The 25,504-nt window shown below is 42.8% G+C and overlaps 1 protein-coding gene across 1 annotated transcript in view; it reads right to left on the reverse strand.

The window, feature by feature from the left end:
• Positions 1 to 24,975, reverse strand: part of CLIC4 (chloride intracellular channel 4) — a 52,377-nt gene extending 27,402 nt beyond the window's left edge. Inside the window, exon 1 of the mRNA XM_039511672.1 lies at positions 24,770 to 24,975. Within this exon, the coding sequence (XP_039367606.1) occupies positions 24,770 to 24,841 (72 nt within the window). The 5' untranslated portion in view covers positions 24,842 to 24,975. The remainder of the gene's footprint in view (positions 1 to 24,769) is intronic.
• Between the last annotated feature and the right edge of the window lie 529 nt (positions 24,976 to 25,504).

A 25,504-nucleotide genomic window follows, 5' to 3' on the forward strand; every position in this document is an offset into this window, starting at 1 on the left:
AAGTCACCTGAGCTGAGAGGCAGATGGAAGTTTTGCAAAAAGCTTTGCTACTGTAATGTTCAGTAATTGCACTGGGCAGTTTCTTAATATAGATCCACTTCAATGATGTTTATAAGTTCAGAAAAGCATCCTCACTCCAGGAGCTCTGATGAACACTCAAGACCCAAATATGCTGTAAGAACTGGTACCCGAAAGACCCACCAGCTCCTGACAAGCTTCAGCACTTCTGCTCTACAGAAACAGAGTGGTTCTTGGACTCAGTGGCTCTGATCCTGTAAAACTGAATGTCCGCATCACTCCCAGCCTGCAGACAGCATGAAGTTCATAGAGTTCACAAGTCAGTAAACAACTGCAGAAGTATCAGTAATCATTCAAACATTCCAAAACTCCTCAGAGGCACAAACCCCCAAATAAGGACACTTGAACAAACAGAGTTTGGAATCTGCAGACCAAGCCACTTTTCAGACAGGATGTTGCAAGAGAGACCAGAACATTCTGCAACTAGTAAAATACTTATGAACGTTTTAAAAATCAGAAGTACCACAGGAGCTTCTGGAAGAAGGCCACCAGAAATTTCAGGTGGAGTTAGCTTATTGTATTTTAACACACACAAAGCTAGAAAGGAGTCATAAATCTGATTTATAATGGAGACCTACTAAAGCCTTAACTGCAAAGCTTGTACTAGGACTCATCATTAGAGCTCCATGATACCCAACTTCAACATCCCCTTTTCTCAGCATTTCTCCTCAAACACTAGTCTCATTACCACAAACATCCCTTTTGTCGGGCTGCCCCATCCTTTTGAATTATTTGCTACAGAAGGGACAGATAAGACCGTTTTAGTCACCATTTTACCATCATGTAGGATTTCAAGGAAGAGATGAAGACAAAACCCAGGCTAAAGAACTGCAGATTGTGCCTCCTTAGAATAGCTCAAAGTAAGTAATCAGTACACTGGAGAGACTAGATTTTACTGTATGCCAGTGGGAATGTAACTGCTATGATACTGAAACATGAAAAGTTTCTGTAAACAGCTCACCCCCTCCCATGACCGTAAACAGCAAAGAGCTACTCCTAAGGGAATGAACAGTATACTTTGGTCAGAGAATACTGCAAACTAGCTTCTCACCACTAACATTTTAATTTAAAAGTATTAGTTTCTGTTGGTCTCACTATGCTAGTTTAACTGTTTGATTTCTCAGGCCCCTTTGATAGAAGAATGGGCTAAGCAGAAGGCCCATATAATCAAACTATGCCAAAATACTAGACAAATCCACAGAGCTATTCTACTGTGTACATGTAAAAATTGTCCAACATTCCATCAAATGACCTTCACTGATGAAGTTATATAAAGATGTTCCTATATCATAACATACTGGTGAGTAAGTTTGACAAAGAACTGATTGTGCCCCCAGGATCAGCACTCACTATACACTCAGTTCTGATGCGTAACAGGCAGGCATCTGTACAGGACTTTATTTCACAAGTCAACTTGGTGATCATAAAAAATTAAGTCTCACTTCACATAAGAAAGGGATATAGTCTAGTGACGGGGGGGGAAAGGGATAGCTCAGTGGTTTGAGCATTGGCCTGCTAAACCCAGGGTTGCGAATTCAATCCTTGAGGGGGCCATTTAGGGAACAGGGGTTTAAAAGAAAAAAAATAAACTGTCTAGAGATTTGTCCTGCTTTGGGCAGGGGGTTGGACTAGATGATCTCCTGAGGTCCCTTCCAACCCTGATATTCTATGATTCTATGACCACAAGAGGGGACTGAGTAAGGGCTCATAGGCTCATTTGTGTGCCGTACAACTTGTGACTTTGGACAAGGTCACTCCCCCTCTGTGCCAAAAATGTAAAGTTTCTCTCATAGGTGTGGTGAGAAGATTTGTAAAGTGCTTTGAAATCAGATGAAAAAGCTACAGTTTGCTGAGTGTACCAAACTAGAATGGCCAGGTTTGAAAGCTGATGATTTAAACCTGCAAAAAAAAATTTACAGCAAGGAGATTTTGTAACTTAAAAAAAAAAACAAATCAAAGTATTGGCTATGAAAATGTCAATCTGTGCGAGAAATTACAGCTCAAGAAAAGGTGCCAAGAAACCATTAGCCTTGGCAGCCTCTGCTGCCTGTCAGCCTGATAGAAAGGAGTAGTAACATTCAGCTCCAAAATGAGGGCACAGAAAAGAATGTTAATGTTAATGACTTGCAGATGTAAAGCATTTCATATCTCACAATCTCTAAAATTTATCAGCTGTGAAACTGGCACTGTTCTAAAGAAACACGGTGCTGGATGGAAGGCCATGTCTTCCATCACTTCAGTTTTAATTCCACTGTAGAATTTCATGCACTGATAGTGAAAGATTACAAGAGCTGCAACTGTATAGACAAATCTCAAGTGCAGCAAATAGTTTTGTTTAATAAGATCACCATTGGGACGGAACTAAGATTAGTCAGTTTGGAGCCCAAAGCAGGACTGCTTTTATATTTAGCACACAGGTCTGAAACTGTCAGGATCTTAGTTAAAAACCACTGAACTGCACCAAAACAAATCTTAGAAATTTGAAACTATGAAATAATGATTGGAAAATATTTACTCATAAGCATGCTCTTAGAAAGCAGATGCAACATTCTGGGTAGTGTTACATTTAATAGCTACTACAATTTTGCAGTGCACAATATATAACTTATGAGGATGCGCCCCCTCAAAAAAGGTGAAATTGATTAGAAATACAGTTTTAACTTCTTTTATTAGACACTTTCCTCTCCCACCCAGAGTGCAGTTTTCAAATAAATAAAAACTCCAATAGCATCTGCTTTCACTTAGCCTGTCTCGGTTTTCTGTATGATTTGAATCAGATGAGAAATATTACGGTCCATTAAACAATGTCCTTTGACTTAAATAAAATCTAGATCCATTTTTTTAAAAATCTGAAGTGGAGGAGCAATAAATTGAATGTATGTTTTTGTCTACACACTAAAGGAGTAAAAATTCTGAGCACATTCTGGAAAATGAAAGAATGTCTTGAGAATGCCAAAGAACTTTTGGCTTCAGTCCTGTTGAGCTGAGGAATTCTGCTATGTGACTGTTTGCATGAGAGGTCCATTTTTACATAGGCCTGATGTTTGTTATATTTTGGGAGTGCGGCATGTGTGATTTGTTGCAATGAGAAAAACGAGGAACAACTAATAAGTGGTATTTTGAAGACAAAACTTTGAGACAAATCTGAATTTTGATTTGTTTTAATTATTGAAAGAAAAACAAACTATGTAAACAACTCTGAAAGTCAAACGAGCTCCACTCAGAACTCTCCTACCAACATTTTTCAAACATCTGTCAAAGTCCTCAAACAGTTACATTATAACTGCATATTGATACGCGTGCTCAAAGCAAATGTTCTGTAGGGCCCTGCAAAATATGGTGTATAAATCAGTGGTTCTCAACAAGGGGTCTGAGGCACCCTGGGGGGCTGCGAGCAGGTTTCAGGTTCCACCAAGAATGACTGGTGTTAGACTTGCTAGGGCCCAGGGCAGGAAGCCAAAGCCCCACTGCACAGAATTGCAGCCCAGGGCACCAAGCCCTACCACCCAGAGCTAAAGCTGAAGCTTGAGCAACTTAGTATTGCAGGGCCCGCTCTGGTGTGGGGCCCCAGGCAAATGCCCTGCTTGCTACCCCCTAACGCTGGCCCTGGCTTTTATTTGCAGAAAAACAGTTGTGGTACACAGTTGGGCCGCGGAGTTTTTATAGCATGTTGGGTGGCGGGGGGGGAGGGGAGAAGAGGAGGGGGTGTCTCAGAAAGAAAGAGGTTGAGAAACCCTGGGTAAAATATTTCAGTTGTTAAATAAGCATCAATTGTCTCCACTGCAACAGGATGATGTGCTGACAATACAACAAAAATCCTGGGAAACAATGTAATAGTACTTTGGAATTCTCTAGCACCTCACGTCAAATAACAGAAGAGTTAAGTCTCAAAGCTGTGAGCCCGGTATTTTTATAGATGGGTAAATTGAGGCACAGCAAGGTTAAATGACTAGTCACATAGCAAGTCAGCAGCAGAGCCAGGAAGAGACCAGAATTCAGCTCCAGGCCCTGTGGCTCTAACCATTTGCCTATACTCCCTCCCTATTCAAACAGGGAATTGCAATGCTAAATTAACTAATAGCATTAAGCCTAGATGCCCTAGTTTTGCTCCACCAGACTATATTTTGTGGGGAGGAAGGAAAAATAAGGGAAAGAGGGATTTCAGCACATACATCAGTTAACATCTGAAATCAAGCCCTCTGCTCCCCACCTCCATAAAATGCAATGACACTTACCAGCTTGCTGAAGAAACCATGAAATTATGCATACCTGGTATCTGAGATCACGCTGCAACATTCTATAGCATCTCCAGTGAGCCAAGTACCACCAATTCACTTCACGTTAGGGAGGAAACTATTAAGTGTTGTTTTATTTCTGTGCTGAATCACATAAAAATGGCCATGCTGGGTCAGACAGAAGGTCCATCTAGCCTAGTATCCTGTCTTCCAACAGTGGCCAATGCCAGGTGCACCAGAGGGAATGAACAGAACAGGGAATCATCAAGTGATCCATCCCATCACCCATTCCCAGCTTCTGGCAAACAGAGGCTAGGGACACCATCCCTGCCCATCCTGGCTAATAGCAATTGATGGACCAATCCTCCATGAATTTATCTAGTTCTTTTTTGAACCCTGTGATAATCTTGGCCTACACAACACCCTATGGCAAGGAGTTCCACAGGTTGACTGTGCACTGTGTGAAAAAAAAGCTTCCTTTTGTTTTAAACTCGCGGCCTATTAATTTCATTTGGGGACCCCTAGTTCTTGTGTTGAGCATACGTCATATTTTTATAGACCTCTAACATATCCCACCTTAGCTGTCTCTTTTCCAAGCTGAAAAGTCCCAGTTTTATTAATCTCTCAACATATGAAAGCCATTCCACCCCCTAATCATTTTTGTTGCCCTTTTCTGAACCATTTCCAATTCCAGTATATCTTTGAGATGAGGCGAGCACATCTGCATGCAGTATTCAAGATGTGAGAATACCATGGATTGATATAGAGGCAATGGAGGAATAATAATCTGCTTGGAATCATTTAGCACAGATCTGAGCTTTTATTTAATGCCTTGTCCCTTAACTGGCAAACAAAACTAATTTTAGTAAAGTCTCTCTCAGAATCATCACGTAAGTAATAACAAATGCAAAACCATGGTGTTGGGCTCTCTAACTGATATCACTAAATTATGCCAGTGTCATCAGTTGTAGGGTTTGTCTTTATAGTGGACAAATATGGGTTTCTTTCAAATCAGACCTAACTTTGCACAAATAATTTTAACAAAGGGTTAGGAGAGCTTCATACTTGTAGCACTCTTTCCACTCATCCATTAATCTGAGCCACCACACCTTGGCATTTCATTTGTACAGTGAGAGATTAGAGGGAGGGGTTATCTTTTCACTCGCATGTTGTGCAGATAACATGACATTTTTCACCTGCAAGTCAATATTTTACTCATTAAATATTAAGGGATCACTAGCTCCGACAAAACTTGCCTTCTGTTTGCTCAAGGAAGGTACACTGCTGACACCCGAAGTGTAACCTTGCCCCTGAACTACAACGTAGTCATGCCCAGTTTGAGAGGTGATACTGACAGTAGCCTGGATGCTAAGCTAGAAACTATTCAAGCTACAGCAGATTCATTATGGTAGATGATGCGCAGTTCTATTAAGAGAAATTGTTATGCTTCTGTTCCCAATTTAACACTGTTTAGAAAAAAATGGCAAAACGGGCTCAACTGCTTTATAATTTAACTGACAAGTACATTAAAGTACTACACCTCTAACCCGATATAACGCTGTCCTCGGGAGCCAAAAAATCTTACCGTCTTATAGGTGAAACCGCATTATTTCAAACTTGCTTTGATCCACCGGAGTGTGCAGCCCCGCCCCCCCCGGAGTACTGCTTTACCGCGTTATATCCAAATTTGTATTATATCGGGTTGCGTTATATCAGGGTAGAGGTGTATATGGTATGTAAAATTTTAGTAGAAAGGAACAGGTATTCAAACATCATAGCCGAAGTCTTTATAACCACCTCTGCCATTTTTTTTTTGTTTATATCATTTTATAGAAGGAAGAAGCAAGAGATCCAAAGAATGGAAACGAAGTTTTAGGCCCCCCCCCCCCCGCAAAAAAAAGGTATCAGGAGAAACTCTGTAGTGATCGGGCAAAAAATATCAGCAAGCATTATTAAGAGGGCAATGAGAACTAGGACTATCACAGCCTACAGCTTCATTTTTTAAATTACTGACTGCTCCCCTGTCAAAGAGTTTGGTCCAAATGAGAGGGTGAGCTTGCTGAAAAAGAAAAAGAAAAAATCACCCCACTGACAGCTAGCTCAGAAGCTAGGACTGGATGATGGGATGGGTCACTTGAAATTGCCCTGTTCTGTTCATTCCCTCAGGGGCATCTGGCACAAGCCAGAAAGACAGGATACTGGGCTAGATGGACCACTGACTTGATCCACTATGGCTTGCTTATGTTCAGTTGTGAAGTACGTTAGATGTATTTTTCCCCTTCATATCCATTCCTACCTCCCCCCTCCGTTTGTTTATTTAATTTTATTTAATTATTTAATTTATATATATATATATATATATATATATATATATATATATATATATATATATATATATATATATATATAAATAAATAAAATAAAAAAACTGGATAGCATGTGATTCTTCAGATCAGCAGGACAGGAACTGGAATATAAAAGAGCAGTGTGGAAATATGTAGGAGGAATTTGAAGTCCATGTAACATAATGAGGAACTTATGGAACCAGAGTATCATTACATTTGGGGTATAATTCTGGACTCAAGGTAGAATTGTTTCAAATAGCAAATCAGTAACAGGAACACACTGAGGCAGAAATAATAAGGTCAAAGTGCATGCAGTGGGATATTTAATATATCCCAGTCTCTGGCTCTGTAAATAAAATTGAGGCAAAGGGCAGAATGTTGGAAGACCTTGCACAGGATTATTTCCTAATTCATCAGTAACTAGCAAGAGAAACTCTCTCAGATTTGATATGCCAGAGAGCAGAGAAATTGTGGTTTGGAAGAAGCGACGCGCAGGAGTGGGGATGCAAAATAGTAAAAATCTCTGAGTAACCTATTGTGAAAGAAGAAAAATAATGAGGCTGTTGGATACATTAGTAGGAGAACTCCCTGCCCCTTGAATAAAAAATTTAAATTGATTTGAGGATTCAACAGGTTTCACCTCTGGAGACTTTTCACACAAATAACTAAATAGAGCAGGAAGAAAAGCTGGGCTCTGCAATACTGGGACAGCAGAGAGATGTTGCCAGTCCAGATAGAAATATACTGGAGAAGTTATGAGAAAACCAGCATGATGCATCAGGTACTGGGCATGCTAGCAGAATTAGCTTGATACTTCATGAGCAGTAAGTTTACCCACAAAAATGTTAAATAAATAACTGATCCACATAGGATTATAGATGGAGGAGCAGTTTTAGATGGATTAGTGAGGTGATTCATGAAGTGATCAGAGGGAAAACGTATGCAGCTATTCAAAAATCCCACAGAGATGAAAAAGTGGTTTAGAGGCCCATACATAAATATCTAAAACTGTCCAGTACTACTGGTTCAAATCCAACTTGGATCTTTATCTTATCTTATCAAGTTGTATAAATAGAGTTCCATACAGTTAACCATGTGTGTCTTTCAGATAAGATGTAAAAACTAAAGTCCATGCAAGAACTATAAGATTAAGCATTTGCTATAACACTTACCAAAATGTCCCTACTGTTGGGCAGAGAACAACAAATAACTGGTACACAGCATGCTGCTCAAGAAATGGCTGAATCTCAGTGACACTGTGAATAGTTTGCAAGGCATTTTGGAACCCTTCAAGATGAAAGATGCTCTGTCTAAAATATTAATGAAGTCTCATCCAAAAATCCCAAAGGTCCAATTATTACAGTGGCAGTTCAGGAAAGCAAAATGTATTCTGAATCCAATATGCAATGCTCCCACTTGCTCAGTTAACTTGCATATCTCCAGGATTTTCTTTGGACTCTGCACTTTGATGCTAATGACCAGAATAAAGCTGGCCCTAACACTGTTGATGTCCTATGACGGCCAAGTAAGAATTTCCACTTAATTTCCTTTTCCATCTTGCTGCCCCAGGCTTGTAGGGGTAGACTGTGTCCTTGCTTAAGTGACACTTTTTGTTTCGGACTCTACTGCCCTCTCCCACATACACCTCTACCCCGACATAACGTGACCCGATATAACACAAATTCGGATATAACGCGGTAAAGCAGTGCTCCGGGAAGGGGGGGGGGGCTGCGCACGTGGGCAGATCAAAGCAAGTTTGATATAATGCAGTTTCTGCTATAACACGGTAAGATTTTTTGGCTCCCGAGGACAGCCTTATATCGGGGTAGAGGTGTACAACTAGCCAGGTGAAGAATTAGTGGGACCTTTAAAGGATGATGAATGATTAAAGGGCAAGAGTGGGAAGTTAGTGACAGATGAGGCTGATACTGCTGAGAGCCTGAAAGAATACTTTGCCATAATATGCGAGAGAAAAACTGAAGGTCAGGGCAACAAAGAGGTCTAGTCCGCACGCAGAGCGAACAGCCAGCAAGACTTCATTTCACAAAGCAGAGACTTCTTGGAATGCCAGAAAGATCTTTTTGCCAAGTTTCAGCCTAGAGCAAATATGCTTTGCTACAGAGTTACTGTGAACCTATATTAGTTACTGAACTGGCAATCGGAACACTGACAAGCCTGTAACAATAGTGGTAGCTGCAAGTTCTGCTATAATATAAGAACTCAAAATATCTAAGCTGTCTCCAAAATGCCCTGAAATGGAACAGCTGAGTCATTCAAATTCTAAAATTGAAGCTGTCTATTTTAGATTGACTTTACCTAAAGCAGTTAGCCAGTTTTCCACTCACCTCCCTCCATCTCAGATGTTCTGTTTCTTATATGTATGGGTGTAACACAAAGAGCTACAGAAGCCAACTGCAGGCAAACCAACAAATGGAAGTATGATTCTCTGTAGTTAAATAAAAAAAATCTCTAAAAAAATAATCTCTGGTGGAATTAGCCTGTTGCATTTCATGTGCTGCACACCAACACCCTTAACAACCAAGGACATGGCACCTGGCATGGTTGTGGCCTACAGGTGTACAGTGTGATCCATCCATTTCATCATTTCAGAACAGCCCTCCCCCTCCCCACTTTTAATTTATTTAATTTTTTTTTTTTTCAGTCAGGTGTGCTCTAGTTAGAGAATAGTCATTGGTAACATCCTGCCTGCCCAGGCAGAGAGCAAGAGACCCTTTCACCCACCAGGGGGCAGAGGGGAGGAGAGAAATGCTGCAATTCCCCCACACCCAGCCAAGCTCCCCAATGAGGCAGTTGATAAAGGGATGAAACAGGAGACAGACACTTCCTTTTGCCTCTGGCTTTTCTCATCTTAACTCTTTCCTTGAAGCCTGCAGGGGCACTACCCATGGAAACATCTCTGAAGGGGAAGCAGAACTGAGGGGAAAGTCTGCCCAAAATCCAAACGTAGCCCAGACAGACAGCTAGGAATTAGACACATGGAGCCAAAAATGTCAGAAACTTGAATTGGAATTTGGAATTTTCCCTAAAAAAAAAAAAAGCTCTTTAGCAGGGGGTCTGGTTGAACTGGCCCACTGCTGTGGAGGCAGATAAGGGGTAGGGTGGGGAGAGAACAGGTCACTCAGCTACTGACCGCGACTGACAGGTCTAGCTACTGACCGTGACTGACAGGTCTAGTTCTGCTCCCAAGCTGCCAGCAGGCTGAAATATTATTCAGTGAAAGAGCTACATGGATCTTAGCATGAAGAAGAAAGTAGTGTATCTACAACAACCAATCATGTGGGGATAGAACAGAACACATTTCAGAACATTTCCCTCTAAGCCAGTGTACTTTGTAACCTCTGTGTGGCAGGGTATTAGAGCTAAGACTTGGTAAAAAAAAGAAAACATTCACTAACTAGTTTACACTGTTTAAGTTTCTTTGTTCCAGTTTGGGAAGTTCCTTGCAGTACATGTCTGTCATGTTTATTTGAGATTCAAAACTCATTCCTCTGATATCTTTTGTCCATAGATAAGACACATTCAGCAACTACTTCGGACCAAAGTTGTTTATCTCGAGGGCAAATTAACCAGCTGGAGACTCTCAGCCAAATCAGAGCAAACAAAGGCAAATCTCAAACAGGTTCAAGCTGTGCAATATCTGAAAACTTCTATAAAAGCATAAAAATATAGAAGACAGTTTGATTAACTAAACATTAAGCAGAAGTCAAGAAAAAACAAAGGAGATTTGTGCTTATATAAATATTTAGTGGGACTGTATCTAAACACACTCAGGTCTGTTTCCCATATTTAGTGCAGAAAGGTTTATATGTATTCTCAGCTCAATCCACTGAGATAACTAACAAGTTTAGGGCAAAAATTGAGCTCTCAGATTCACATTGCAGGTCCCATAAAGCAATCCAGGTTTCTTGTCTTCCTTTGTCACATAACAGCTATTTGAAAAAGAACCAATAAACATTACAAAAAAAGTCTGAGTATATAGATGTTTGGAAACATATCCTACTGAAATGCCTTTTACATAAACAGAACAGTAAATTGTTATAAATTCATTCATAAGCATAGATTAGACATGAAACACCCAATAATTTATGCATCCAACTACCTTTGCATTGTGCTGAAAATTTAACTCATACACTTTCATAATGCTGGTAAGGTACTATATCAAGTCATGTCTAATATTAAACTCTGGAAGTTGTGTAAAATAAACTTACTATGTGAGAGCTTTAAATACCTAATTTTTCAAATTTACCTCTGCCCACTATATTCCTTTTCCTGGGCAGACACACCCAGAACATATTACAGACTACTGCCAACGCAGGAAGGGCAGTGCCACTACGTTATGCCATTTCCTCAATAGTCCTATTTTCTATTAAAAGAACCAGAGCAGCATAATTATACACTAAACCCATCCCACCTTACCAGTTACTGAGGAACACAAACTAGTTTAGTATTCAGAAAATAAAATATTTCCAAAATTGCAATCTAATTTATATATAAAAGGACAAAATTAGTAACTACAGGTATGTCTTATTCTCAGGCCAATTTTACCCAAAAAACCCTTACAAGAATGAAGGGAAATAAACAATTAGTTCAAGAGTTTCCAAGTAGGAGAACTAGCATATTTACAGTCACTTCTATAGCTTTCTCCTCCTGCAACTTCAGAGGAAACACCACTAAAGAAATAATGAATTAATCTACAGCAGCTAGACTATAGCCTCCTCTACACACAAAACTTGCATCAATTTAGTTAAGTCAGAGCAACCCCCTTGTTTGGGCACTTAAGTTAATTCCATAAAAGACTCTTAAATTGACTTAAGTTAATTCCTTATTGCCTTAAGCTAAATTGATAAGGCATTCTTCAATCTCAAAAGTGAGAATTCTTATCTATATAGCAAAGATCATCAAAAGTAACTTTGGGCAAGTCTCTTAAATATCCAGAGACTTTTTAGGCAGACCTATAAAAATGAAAACAAAAAATGGACATATCCGATAACCAGAAGTTATAGTCAGCAGCAGAAGAGGTAATAAAAGTAGCTTAACCAGACTGCAGCAGAATTTTGTATTGATTCAGTGAAACTGGAAAGGAAGTCAGAGGGACCAAAAGGCTCAAAAGATTGACAACAGGATATGGAACATTTCTCTTACAGGTTATCAGCTGAAATCTGGCCCAGATAAGAAGAGATTGAAAAGATTATTACTGCCTGATGACACTCTGGTGGTCCTATATGAAATTAGTTGGTGGTCTTTTTAATTAATCCCTGGCCAAATCAGTTGGTATTCTTCTGTGTAACCTCAAAAGCAATGAAAAGAATGGAATGAACTACCCCCTCCCTCTCTCTACTTGACTATCACCAATGAAGGGATAAGAATCTCCACCTTAAATCCAACATGACACCTTTCAAATAAGCCACCACAATGCAAGAAAATGTTGTGCTAGTAATCAGTATGAACCAGAACTGATTATGTGATTACTGTCTTTAGTATCTTAGAGCTTTATAAGAAAGGAAAAGTCAGACATCTTTTTTTATGGTTCCAGAAGAATTATGTTTGCCATTACCCAATTCTCAAAGTGTAATTCTGTAAAAAAGTCTTGGGTTTTCATGGCAGGATATTAAAATACATAAGTTCTTATTTTGTTATTTGTCAGGAATTCATCCTTATGGGAATCAGCTAAGTGGTCAGGTCAAAAACTGCATTACATACAGGTTAGAGTCCTTCAGTGGACAAAGGAATGTAACTACATAAATAAAAACTTGGATTGTGTGGAATATTCCACATGCATGAAGTTTTCCTGCCTTGGCACAACACCTATTAAGTAACGGCATAAAAATTATCACATCAGATATTCCACTGGTGTGTCTCAGCTGCAATCTACTTGTTGAGGGCAAATTCTCTGATAAAATGAGCTAGGCTTTTGTTACAAAAGAATAAAGTAATGTGTGACAAAAATTGACTAAAATCCACTGTGTGTAATAGCTGGACATAAAACGTTGCAATATTTTAGTGGAAATCTAAGTACAAAGTTAACTGCACTCTGGTAAGTTTGTTCAACAAAGTGCTTGGAACTCAAAGTTGCATACTTAGCATAAGAGCTTGGAAGAAGCTATTGTGAGAGCCTTCCCACCCCCCTCCCTTAAGTTTGGTAGAGTACAACATGTGCTCTGGCTACAGCACAAGAGACCTACTCCCTAGCTTTGGCCTGGCCTCCACGCAAAATACAGCAATAAAACTGTAGTAGAAGGAATCATATCCCAGCCACTGGACTTCAGAAACATGAATAAAGTTCTGACTTGATAGTTTAAGATTTATAACGCCATAGGTGTGCAGAGTAATGCAAAAAAATTAAGGTCCCAGTTCTGAGTATTTTGCAATTTAATTTATAAACTAATGGGGAAAAGTTGGGTCAATTAGTTGAGTGGAATGATAAAAACAAAGAACAGAAGACAAAAACTCTTAGAAGAGCAATTTTTGTTCAAAATATAAGTTCAAGTCATTCAAGTTGTCATGTTAACTTAATTTTTTCATAATTATAATCCTGATGGATCAGGAGAGTTAGAGGCAATGGGGAGCGCTCAAGTGACAAAAGTAGAAAGTTGAGGGGTTTGATATTCCGATAAAGTCAGAAGAATATGACTAAAATAATAGGATTCCAAAGTTTCACACAGTTGTCTTATGCTTCATATCTGGAATGTGCATGTGAAAAAAATAATTCAAGCTGTTAAAGCCAATCAAAATGAAGGATTATACACTGACACTGCACATGCTCTGGAGTTTTCCATATCTATAGAAGAAAAACAGCAGCATCTTAGTTTACAAAGCTCTTTTTTAAACAGCAGGCAGACTAGTAGATTTATTAGGAGTCATCTTTTCAAAATGGAAATCTGCAATCACATCTCCAGTATCTGCATGCACCAGAATAGATTATGGCATACCTATTTCTCATTTACTGGGAGCCAATAATCCTCAAACCCACTTCCCCATGACATTGAAACTATAATACAATTGTCTGTATGGCCTATTCTGCTAGAGAGAAATATATCCTAGCTCTGAAAGTTTATAAAAACACTTGCATTTGTTGAACTTATTTATAGCCAACTGATTCTTTGTAGAAACTATTTCCTTTATTTAAAGAAAACTCAAAGTGCAGACCAACAGGCTCTTGCCAATCTGATATTTTAACAGAGCCAAAAATATAAAAGGGGGAGGAATCTGAAGCCGATGCAGTAGCACTGAATGATCTCATTAGGTCTCCTCATGAAATTATACAGATGTGACTTCACTCCTGGATTACACTCCTATATTTAGTTTATACCTAATATGGACATTTACTACAGAACTGAAAGCCATTTCCTTTCCTTGCATAAAGAAAGCCCCTTGAACCCTTCGTCTAGCCAATGATACAAAGATTAATATTGGTCTCTTTAGAACACTGCAACACAAAGAGCCTTGTAATTAATGGGAGGTTTGGTTTATGTTTTAAGCTTTAATATAAGTAAATGCAGCATTCTACACACTGAAATCAGACTGTGCCACAACAGCAAATTTTTACTTGAAATGGAAGATATTCAACCTAAGTTTTATAGCTACTCTCCTCTTTAGCAAGAAGACCAATAAAAGAGTTAACAGAACCAAAGACTAAATTTCTGCCTAAAATCACAGAAGTATGAAAGTTAATCAGGAAGTTTCCTGAAGACAGAATACATTCAGGCACTCAGATACCTACTATGATCAGCACAGTATAAGGGAACTGCCTTTTTGGGTACTAAGTGTTTCAAGGGTGGAATAGATAAAATCAGAGTAATTTTACAAATTAAGTTTATTCACAGTTTGAGAAGTAGCTGCAAGAAAAAAATCGTAAATGAAACCTGACTATTAATAAAGATCACTTTATAGAATGTTTTCCCCATCAAAGTACTTTACAAATAAGTTGGGTTTTGTTACAAATACAGATTTACATCAGTTTTCTGTGCAAACTGTCTCCCTACAGAGACCTTGCTGCAGTAGAGCATTCAAAGCAAAGTTACTAACACAGTTTAGTTTCACCTAAATCGGTAGTTCTCAAACTTTTGTATTGGTGACCCCTCTCACATAGCAAGCCTCTGAGTGCAAACCCCCCCCCTTATAAATTAAGAACACTTTTTAATATATTTAACACCATTATAAATGCTGGAGGCAAAGCTGGGTTTGGGGTGGAGGCTGACAGCTTGTGACCCCCACTCCCATGTAATAACCTTGAGACCCCGTGAGGCGTCCTGACCCCCAGTTTGAGAACCCCAACCTAAATCCTTGGTCCAAGCTCAGTCCTTCACTCCCTAGTCCAACAGAGTGAGAGCCATGAAAGCAATATGCTTTGGCCCAGAATACTGCCCCTACATTGCTTAAGTGACCCTCTTTGGATAATCCAGGACAAAAGGCCAGCAACCTCCAGAAAAAGTTGAATGCAGCCACCCTCAATTTCAGGGGACTGATTGATATAGAGAACCTCTACCCGAAAAAAAACATACCAGTTACTGACAGGTATACAAGTTCCACTCAGACTTCATTTTAAGATTAAATGCCCTTCTAAAAGATACGTTTAGCTCAATCAGGATTTATGGGCTTGATGCAGGAATTATTAGGTGAAATTCTGTGGCTTGTGTTATGCATGTCAAGCTAGGTCAGTGATTCTCAAACTTTTTTTAATGGTGACCCCTTTCACATAGCAAGTGTGACCCCGCCCCCATCAATTAAAAATGCTTTTTTATATATTTAACACCATTATAAATGCTGGAGGCAAAGCAGGATTTGGGGTGGAGGCTGACAGTTTGCAACCCCCCCATAAGAAGCTTGCAACTCACTGAGGGGTCCTGACCCCCAGTTTGAGAACCCCTGAGCTAGGTGACCATAATTGTCATCCTGATTGTAAAAATGAGTCTATGAATCCATGAGTAAAGTCAAACAAGAAATGTTAACATAAATTCAAGTCCCCCATTGCCCCTTTTGAAAGTTAAACCTTTTAAACAAATATGCAACCTCATGGAGTACAAAAGTCATTCTGTCTCAGAAGCACAGAACTTACTATTTAACTAGCAGCTGCACTAACACACACAGATGTTATAATGAAATGCAACTCGGAGTTCGCTCCTTCTCTGGTAAATGAGAAGCACTCAGCTAATGGGTCTAGCTAAAGAAATTAGGTTCTCCATCCTCCCTTTGTTGCAGTAGAACTCGTTGCTAGTTCATACCAACTCAGCCTATGCATGGCTAGTATATTCGATTCATATAACTGTCTGCCATAAGCTACTTCCAGTCTCTGAACAAGGTCTGAGACACACTGGGGACAAAACTCCAAGAAAGGCCTGCAATGGAGATGTGAAAAGCTAGCTGTAGATACCAGGGAATTTTCTTCTCTGTCCACTCTGGGGATAAGCATGCAAAGGAAAAAAGGAATCGCTGTCATTCCAATTAATCTCATAAGAAGAACTGTTTCTTCCACGAGGTAGTCTGACAGCCTCCTCCACAAGTTAGTTTATGCTTGCTATCCCGTACTGCAGTGGTTCTCAACCAGCAGTCCAGGGCCCCCTGGGGTGGGGGGGACTGCAAGTTTCTGGGGGTCCACCAAGCAGGGCCGGCATTAGACATGCTGGGGCCCAGGGCAGAAAGCCGAAGTCCACTGCATATGGCTGAAGCCTGGGGCCCAGAAACCTACCACCAGGGCTGAAGCCAAAGCCTGAGCTACTTAGCTTCACAGGGCCCCCTGTGGCATGGGGCCCCAGGCAATCACCCTGCTTGCTATCCCCTAATGCAGGGATCAGCAACCTACGGCACACGTGCCAAAAGGTGGCACGCAAACCTATTTTTCATGGCACACAGGGCGGGCTGAGCTGTTCAGCCTGCCGCCGCTCCGGGGTTCCCGCTGCTGGCCCCTTGCCAGCCGTGGTCCCACCGCTGGTCCCACTCAGTGCCCGCTGCTGGCCTGGGGTTCCTTTCCCCAGGCTGGCCACGGGCTGAGACCCCAGCTGGCAGGAGCCAGAGGCCGAAACCCCAGATGGGGGGCAGGCGGAGACCCTCAGCCCACCGCCGCTCGGGGTTCCAGCTGCTGGCCCTTTGCCAGCCGGGGTCCCCGCCGCAGCCCCACTCACCTTGCTTCCAGTTGGAGTTCCAGCGCAGGCCCAACTCTGGGGTTTCGGCGGTGGGCTGAGGGTCTCCGCCTCCCCACCCAGGTTTTGGCCGCTGGCTCCTGCCAGACAGGGTCCAGGCCTCAGTCCTACCAGCTGCCAGCTCCACTCACCTCAGCTGCCGATCTGGGGTTCCAGCCAGTTAACAACTGATCACTCAGAAGCCTGTGTGCACCTTAAAGTATCCAAATACATGCCACCAGACATTGGAAAACTCAGCAAGGAAAAGCAAGGGATCACACTAAACTAATAAGATCTGCATTTTAATTTAATTTTAAATAAAGCTTCTGAAACATTTTGAAAACCTTGTTTACTTTATAATATATAAACCAAGCTACTGTTATATGTAGACTTATAGAGAGACCTAAAAAACGTTAAAATGTATTACCAGCACGCAAAGCCTTAAATTAGAGTGTATACATGAAGACTCGGCACACCTGAAAGGTTGCCGACCCCTGTCCTAATGCTAGTCCTGGCTTTTATATGCAGAAAAATAGTAGTTGTGGCACATGTGGGCTGTGGAGTTTTTATAGCATGTTGGGGGGGGCCTCCAAAAGAAAACGGTTGAGGACCTCTGCTGTACTCGACAGTGATCTTGAGTCACTTCAGGTAATCATTACCCTTGCAGCCTAACTTCTTAGGATGCTAATACTGTCTTCACGGTGCTGCCACTGAAAGATTACAGACGTTCCCCGGGTTACGCAAACCCAACTTACGCAAATTCGGACTTACAGAAAAAGTCCCATAAGCTATTGGGGGGGGGGGGGTAATTATTGGGTATATGTTCCCAACTTATGCAAAATTGGACATATGCAAGGCGCCTGAATCTGAAACTATGGACTCTCCCACTCACTTATATGGGTAACTAGTGAGTTTACATAAACATTCCTCACAAGTGTGCTACTTTCCAGCAGTCAGCTAGTGTCACCTTCTCAAATACTTACATGTGACCTCTGATGTCACCTTCATAAGTACCATCTTCCCATGATTTTGTGCATTCCCTAATATACACGTGATTAGGGACAATGACAATAAAACAAAATGCATCTCAAACATCAATGGAGCATATGACAGGATTCAGTCTGCCATAGCCTTTGATGTGCTTTTTTGTTTGCTGATCTCTTAGGCTGATGTGCTGAAACTCTTTGTTCTACTGTGTCTCAAAACAGTCACAAGGTTTGTGTACACAAAAGCTTTTGATTTTTTTCCTCTTTATTGCTTATACAGTACTAATAAAGCCCCCAATACTTCCCACTGAAGAGTGTTTTCTTGGCAGTCACCATGTTCATATAAAGTGTTTATGGTGCAAACTGTTACAGCTGCTTCAGAGGATGTCAGAGCAAAAGTGTTTCCCTCACAAGATATACCGCAGATATCAGCTTGGTCCTATTTGTAGCACTGGATTTTGGGCCAGAAGACAATGGGTTCAAATCCACACACTCAGCCAATGCTCACAGCTTGGGAGGGGAGAGGATCAGGGCATTGTCAGACATCTTCCAGTTGCGAAATAAAACAGAGGCTCCCTTGAGAAATTAAATGCAGATTTTAAACTTGAAAAAGCTAAGATGTTCATAAATTGAACTGCCTAAACATTAATTATAGCATTAAAGGGGAACACCTGCCAGAAATAAAATTATTGGTTAAAACCAGTACAACAGAAATTCAGCAAAATGTTGCAAGCGACCTCCAGTCTAAGAGGAGCTAATTCACGTGTAACCATTACTAATGGTTAATTGTTCCAAGTTTTTAATCCTGTTTTCTATTGGTTAAACATTAGACAGAACTTGATGTTGAAACTTGAAACTTTTTTAAAAAGCAGAATATAGAACCAAGTATCATTGCTCTGCTTTTTTTGTTGTTAAAAAGAGATATTAGAAAACAGATGCAGATGAGAAAACAATGGGGTTTATGGTTATGAGCACTAATGCCTCCTCCAAAGCAAATGGCAGTTGTTAAAGAAATATGATTTGCCTGATCAAAGAAGGGGAAGAAGTTCAATGCCAGTTTCTAATGTATGATTCATTAAAATCAATTGCCTTTGAGGACATGCAAGACATTTAATCCTCAGTGTATAAAGAATCACTTATATGCTTTGCCAATATTTGCTCTCAAACACTGGGAAACCACTCTTCCCTCTCCCCCCCCCCCCCCCAATAAAAGCAGACAAAGAAAAGGATCACCAGGTGGAGAGGAATAACAAGATGTCTGTTACCCATAAAACAATGTTTATCTTTACACCAAATGTATTTCAGATGTAGGGTGAGAAAATTCCCAGGTGCAGAGGCTATTACACGATTATCCTTTGCTGAGAATACTGTACCTAGAGAAAAGACTCTGTCTAATGAGATTACCTTGTGACGAGCCACCCCCTGACAAGATTATCTTCTTACGACAGTGCTGGAAATAAATAACATTGCTTATTTACTGACTGGGTCTTGTTTTGATTGCATGGTTTTGCTATCAAAGCAAACAATTATGGCAATGACGCATTTGAAGGGTGACCTGTTACAATATACAGCTATCATACCACCCATGAGACGCAAGATCTCTAACTAGGGATGGGCCTTGTCAAAATGTGACCAGAAAACCAAAGAAAACACTGAACATTGGCAATTCAGTGTATTCCTCCCTCTCACTCAGCACTGAACCAATGCTTCAGCATGGTGTCATAGGGCACTTGGTGCTAGAGGCGCTCTTACACATATGACAAAACCAAAGTCTTTGGCACTTGTAGTTAAAGATCCCATAGCACTTTTTGCAGGAGTATGGATGTTAGCCTCAATCTGGCTAACTATAATTTACCTTCTCAAATGCTCCCTGTAGTTCCAGTGTAATATGGCATTCCCCTCCTTTCCTAAACTGTCTGGGAATACTGATGTGCTCTATGTTCACCCTGCTGTTACAGAGTATTCAAGCTGCCCTCTAGAAGGGGGGGGGGGGTGCTGGGCATCCTTCATCCACAGCTCTTTTGCATACCATCTTAAACAAACCCTACAAGCAGTTTTGTGTACTCTGTCATCAGGTTTCACAGATGAGTGCTTCTATTTGACTAAAGAAACATTAGCCCAACACTTAAAAAAAAAAAAGCAAAATCCACACAAGACAAACTGAACTGCAATTACCATAGGTTGCTTTCTAAGAGCTCTAATCAAAGCATATTGCCTGAGTTGCTACGCGTGATACCTCATTACATTTCAGTCTTCATTACTATAAGATGCCACTTGGGTCTTTTAAAAACATTCCAGTTAGACAATGGAAGCAGGCCTCCCTTATCAATAATACATGTGAACATGCTAGGAAGCTACACTAAGCACATGGGGAATGAGATACATCACTAGTTCCTCCTAATCAGCTCATAAAGACTTAGCAAATGTTTGCATAAGTTAAAATGGGCTGCAGGCAGCCCATCAGTGAGGTTAATGAAAGACAAATTATACAAATACTAAAATTATTCATTACCAGAGACCACCCATATAAATTTCACAAGCGACACCATACATTATTCTTCGTACAGCACATCAACAGCTTTGTACTACAGAAACTGTTTTGCTATCTCTACATCTAGTGCTTACTTTTCAAATATGCCTCAGCACAGAAAAGACAAATATGAATTACAACAGCCCCCAGTATAAATATTGTCTTGAGAGGAACCCTCAAATTGTTTTGATTATTCTAACAGCTTTTTACAGTTGTACATGACTGAAAGCTAACCATGTGTGCACATTTTTCCTCTAGTCAGTTCTGTCACTGATCACAATCCAATATGATGGTTTAAGACCAAAATTTTGGGAATATAGCCAGACTGACTAATGCTTCATAGATTTACTTCTGAAACTTTAATCCATACCTGTATTTTATTTCAGTCCGACTGCTCCAATCCTGTCTACACAGGTCATTTGGCACAGACTTCATGACCCAGACTTCTTGCTTGGTCAGAGTCTTTCCATTACATTACCTCTATATTAAAAGGTTCACTGTGCACAGGTTGAGCAAAAGATTGTAGTATTCACTTTGGAAACGAATTACTTAGGTTCCCTATTCCATGCAATCTTTTGGTTTTACATTCATTAAGTTACCACAGAAAATGTCTTAATTTTTTTTAATCTATTCCACACATGGGGCTACATCTTCTGATTAACTGGAACATATACACTGTTTCCTGGTTATGGGACATAATGCCTGACTGCAACACCAAATTAGCTTGCCATTGAGGTTAAGCTAAAAATTAATAGGTGTCTTATTTTAAACGTTCTATTTTATTTGACCTTAGCTTGTATGGAAATGACCATCTTAATAGTCCTGCTATTTTCTACCCAGCTGGCTCCCCACTAAACAATAACTGCATGACAGACTATTGTTCCCAGAAAGAGTGATTTAAGCACAATGTGGGATAGGTTACAGAGCACTGGAAATGGAAATGGCTTTTTAATCAAGTTGCCAGAAAAAAACTTTTCCTTTCTCCCTACAAATGTGGGATCTTTCTCTAAGATTCCCCTGATCTAAGCATCAGGCAGAGCAAGATAATGCCCTGGACCAGTTATGAGCTTTTTTATTTGTTTTGGTTTTTTTTAAAAACTGATATTGACTTTAAAGTGACAAGATGGATGAAGTAATTTCTTTTATTTGACCAACTTCTGTTGGTGAGACACACAAGATTTGGAGTGACACAGAGCTCTTCTTCAGGTCTGAGGACTTGACTTTAAAGGCAGATATTATACCCCCAGCTGGGAGTTGTGAGATGGTATTTTCATAAAATTGGGAAGGAGAGATTCCTAGTGGTAGGCAATACTCACTTATAGCCCTGGATGGGGTGAAGGTTCGGGGGTGGTGGTCGGGGTTGGATAGGCATGGAGTCCCAGGGGCAGTTGGATTGGGTGGAGGTTGGGGTGGTGGTCAGGGACAGGGAACGGGGAAAGGAGGGGGTGGATAAGGTGTGGGGTCCTGGGAGGTGGGTCCCGGGATGGGGCGGTCAGGGGACAAGGAGCGGGGGGGGGGGGTTGGATGGTGGTGGGCAGTCAGGGGGCAGAAAGTGGGAGGGGTCGGACAGGGGGTGGGGGCCAGGCTGTTTGGGGAGGCACAGCCTTCCCTACCTGGCCCTCCATGCAGTTTTGAAAGCCTGCTGTGGCCTTCAGGCCAAAAAGTTTGCCCACCACTGCACTATCCGGTGGAATTTTCAAAAGCACCGCAGTGACTTATGAAATCATTGAAAATATCACCCTAGGTTTACCTAGCACAATAAGGCTCAAATCTTCATTGAGATCTCTGGGTGCTATTATAATATTAAATAAGCATTACAGACAATTGTGACTAACATTTCAAATAGGAATAAACTATATTTTACTGTTTTATTGTCACCATGTGTACTGTGCTTCTATGATTTAAAATATTTTGAAAAAAAGGGCAAACAAAACAGGAATCCTCTGCTGCAGTGTCTTCTCTAGGTGGTTACTAGTATATCCTCTGGTACAGACTTGATACAACCTTTTAAATAATGGAAAGATTTTAGTTTTTATTAAAAAAAAGTGGGTCACTTGACTTCAGCACAAACTCAAAAAGGTCTTGGTGGAAGCTTTAACTCCTCAACTCTACCCCCGTGGTTGATATAACGAGCAGTTTCCAAAAAAGAGAGTTTAAGAATCTTGTATTATTCTCTCATGGCACTGGTCAGAAACCTCATTTGAAGGGTTAAAAACAGTTTTTAAAAAGTGAGTCCCCCAAGGTATTTTTCCTTGATGAATAACCTATGGGCAAACAAAAATATTGCTACTTATTGCCCACAAACTTCTTCCCCACTTTGAAGCAGAAACGATGATGCTGCATCAAAGAGCCCCAGAGGAACAAAGATTTTACATTGTACAAATACACAACATTTGAGAACCATATGGCATTTGCATTATTTTATGATAAATGCAAATACAGTGCAACACCACACACCTCTCTCCTTGTCTGGAAGAAAAATTGGTTGTGTATTTAAAGGCCTATTATGTTTCAATTAAAAGTAGTTAGATTGTTGCAGAGAAGCAAAAAGTTATTAATGTTCCTGGATATTTCCAACTGCATGCACACAGGTAGGGACAAATTGTAGGGAGGTGAACTGTGGTGCATTTGTGAGGTACTGAGGTACGGAGAATAGAAGCTATTCCTTGCCATTTCAACATTGAGCACATTGTCTGCTATGAAGAAATTATAATAGCAACAGCTGCTCTCTCTTTCCTGTTTGGACAATTTTTCTGTAAAGTACGTGCATATTCTTAGTATCTTCAAGTATTTCTGTGGTTTGTATTATCATTTGCTAACTATATGTACATATTTACTGTAGGTCACAGCTTCAAGACCTTTAGGTAGCTTCCAATTCCTGGGAAACATTTAACAAATTGGGACACACCTTCCTTTTTAGTTGAAGACTACACAGGGTGCCCTGTCTCGAGTTGTCTCCAGCCCTGCATGCATTTCCCCCCTCAACTGCAGCAGGAAGGTGGGCATTACCTACAGCCACTGAGGGCAAAAGCATTTTGCAGATCTAAGAAAAGGTTTTGGAAACACCACAACGAAGACATTCACGTGCCACTTTTCACACCAAGAACGGGTGAGTAACAGATTATTCATGGTCTGCATAACAGAACGATTTCACCACAGCATGACTTCAGACGCCCTAGCTTCTGCCTCATGACTCTCCATCTCTTTTTTCAAATCTCAGCTGAAGACATCTTCTCTGTGCCGCTTAAATAAGGGGCTGGGATAGAACTAATCTGATTATTAACTCATGGGGGGGGGTCGTCCATGAAACCAACAAAATAAGTTACATTTGCAACAATGGCGGGGGGAGAGAGGGACTAACAATGACTTCTAAAGAGTGAAGATCTCTCCTCTTGGGGCAGTTTCCTCTCTCCCACTCCAGAGAGTTTCATCAAAAAAAAAAAACCTTTCCCCCTCTAAACTCTGATCCCCTTATACAGCGATCCCGTGTGCATCCCGCACCAGCCCGACCCCCGGCCGGCCGGCATGGCGAGGGAGACCCTGGACGAAGGATGATGATGTTGGAGAAAGAGGCGGCAGCGGCAAAACCCACGGGGAGGGGGAGGCCTCGCCCCAAGGCGGGACGCGGGGGAATTCCCTGCTGGGAGCGACCTAGCGCTGCTCAGAGGGAGCCGCCCAGGGATGGGTGAGCGGAGGGGACTCACCGGGGCTGGCCACGGAGGCCGGATCCCGGAGAGGGGGAAGCCGCGGGGGCTCCCTCGGGGGGGTTCCTAAGGGGAGGGCTATATCGCCCCCGAGGCTGAGTCCTGTGGGGGCGGGGGTGGATTCAGACTTGGAGCTGGGGGGGGGCGGTCTCCCCGAGGTGGAGGGAGGGGAGGGCGGGGGCGAGTTCCGGGGCCGAAGGAGACTAAGGTGGGAGGAGGTCCCAAGAGAGGTTATGGGTGAAGGGAGCTGAGGGCGGGTCCCGGGCTGGAAGGAGCTGGGGGGGGGTCTGGAGGGAGCTGACCGACCGGCTCCCGGGACCCGCCCTCAGCCCCCCCCGACCCTCCCCCAGCTCCTTCCAGCCCTGGGAGAGGGTCCCGGGGGCCGCTCGGTCTCCCCGGGCTGGAAGGAGCTGGGGGGTTCTGGAGGAGCTGAGGGCGGGTCCCGGGTTGGAGGGAGGGGTCCGGAGGGGGCTGAGGGCGGGTCCCGGGTTGGAGGGAGCGGAGGGGGGGGTCCGGAGGGGGCTGAGGGCGGGTCCCGGGTTGGCAGGAGCTGAGGGGCGGTCCGGAGGGGGCTGCGGGGGTCCCGGGCTGGAGGAAGCGGAGGAGGGGTTCTGGAGGGGGCTGAGGGGGGGTCCCGGGTTGGAGGGAGCGGAGGGGGGGGTCCGGAGGGGGCTGAGGGCGGGTCCCGGGTTGGAGGGAGCGGAGGGGGGGTCCGGAGGGGGCTGAGGGCGGCGAGCCTCCCCAGCCGCCCGTACCTTGACGAAGAGTTCGATGAGCGGCTCCTTGTCACCGTCCTTCAGCCCGTTCACCGGCACCGACAGCGCCATGCTCCCCCTGCCCGGCCGGCAGCGCGGCTCGCTCGCTCCTTCCCCTCTCGCCCGGACCAAGAGACGCCGCCGCTCCCAGCACCCGCCCTGAGCGCGACTGACTGACTGCCTGCCCCGCGCTGCCGGGGCGCCAGAGGGGGCGGGGCCTCGGGGGCGGGGCCGGACCAATGAGCCTCTGTGTTGGGGGCGTGGTCTGTGGGGTTGGGGGCGGGGCTGGGATAAACGGGTCCCCGGCCGGCCAGACTCCGGGGGTCCCAATGGGAGGGGGCGTGGCCTATGGCTACCGGACTTGAGTGGGCCTCGGCCTGCAGCTCCGAGGGGTGGGGCGTGTGGTGCAGCTGCGCCAGGAGGCCCGCTCCTCCGAGCTCCGGCTGGCACAGAGGCGGGAAGGGAGCCAGGCTGGCCGAGGGGAGAGTGTAGCTGTACTCGCCCTGGAGAGGGAGGCTGCCTGATGCGGGGGGAGACCGCCCTGGGGAGGGAAGGTGAGGGAGACCGCTGGGGGGGGGGGCAGGAGGCTGCCCCGGAGGGTGATGCGGGGGGGAGAAGGCGGGGAACAGGGAGACCGCTGGGTGGGAGGCAGGAGGGGTTAGGGAGGCTGCCCGGAGGATGATGGGGAGGGGAGAGGGAAGCTGCCGGGGAGGAGAGGGAGACCGCTGGGGGAGA

Source organism: Mauremys reevesii, linkage group 23 (genome assembly GCF_016161935.1).
Source record: "Mauremys reevesii isolate NIE-2019 linkage group 23, ASM1616193v1, whole genome shotgun sequence".
NCBI classification, from domain to species: Eukaryota; Metazoa; Chordata; order Testudines; family Geoemydidae; genus Mauremys; species Mauremys reevesii.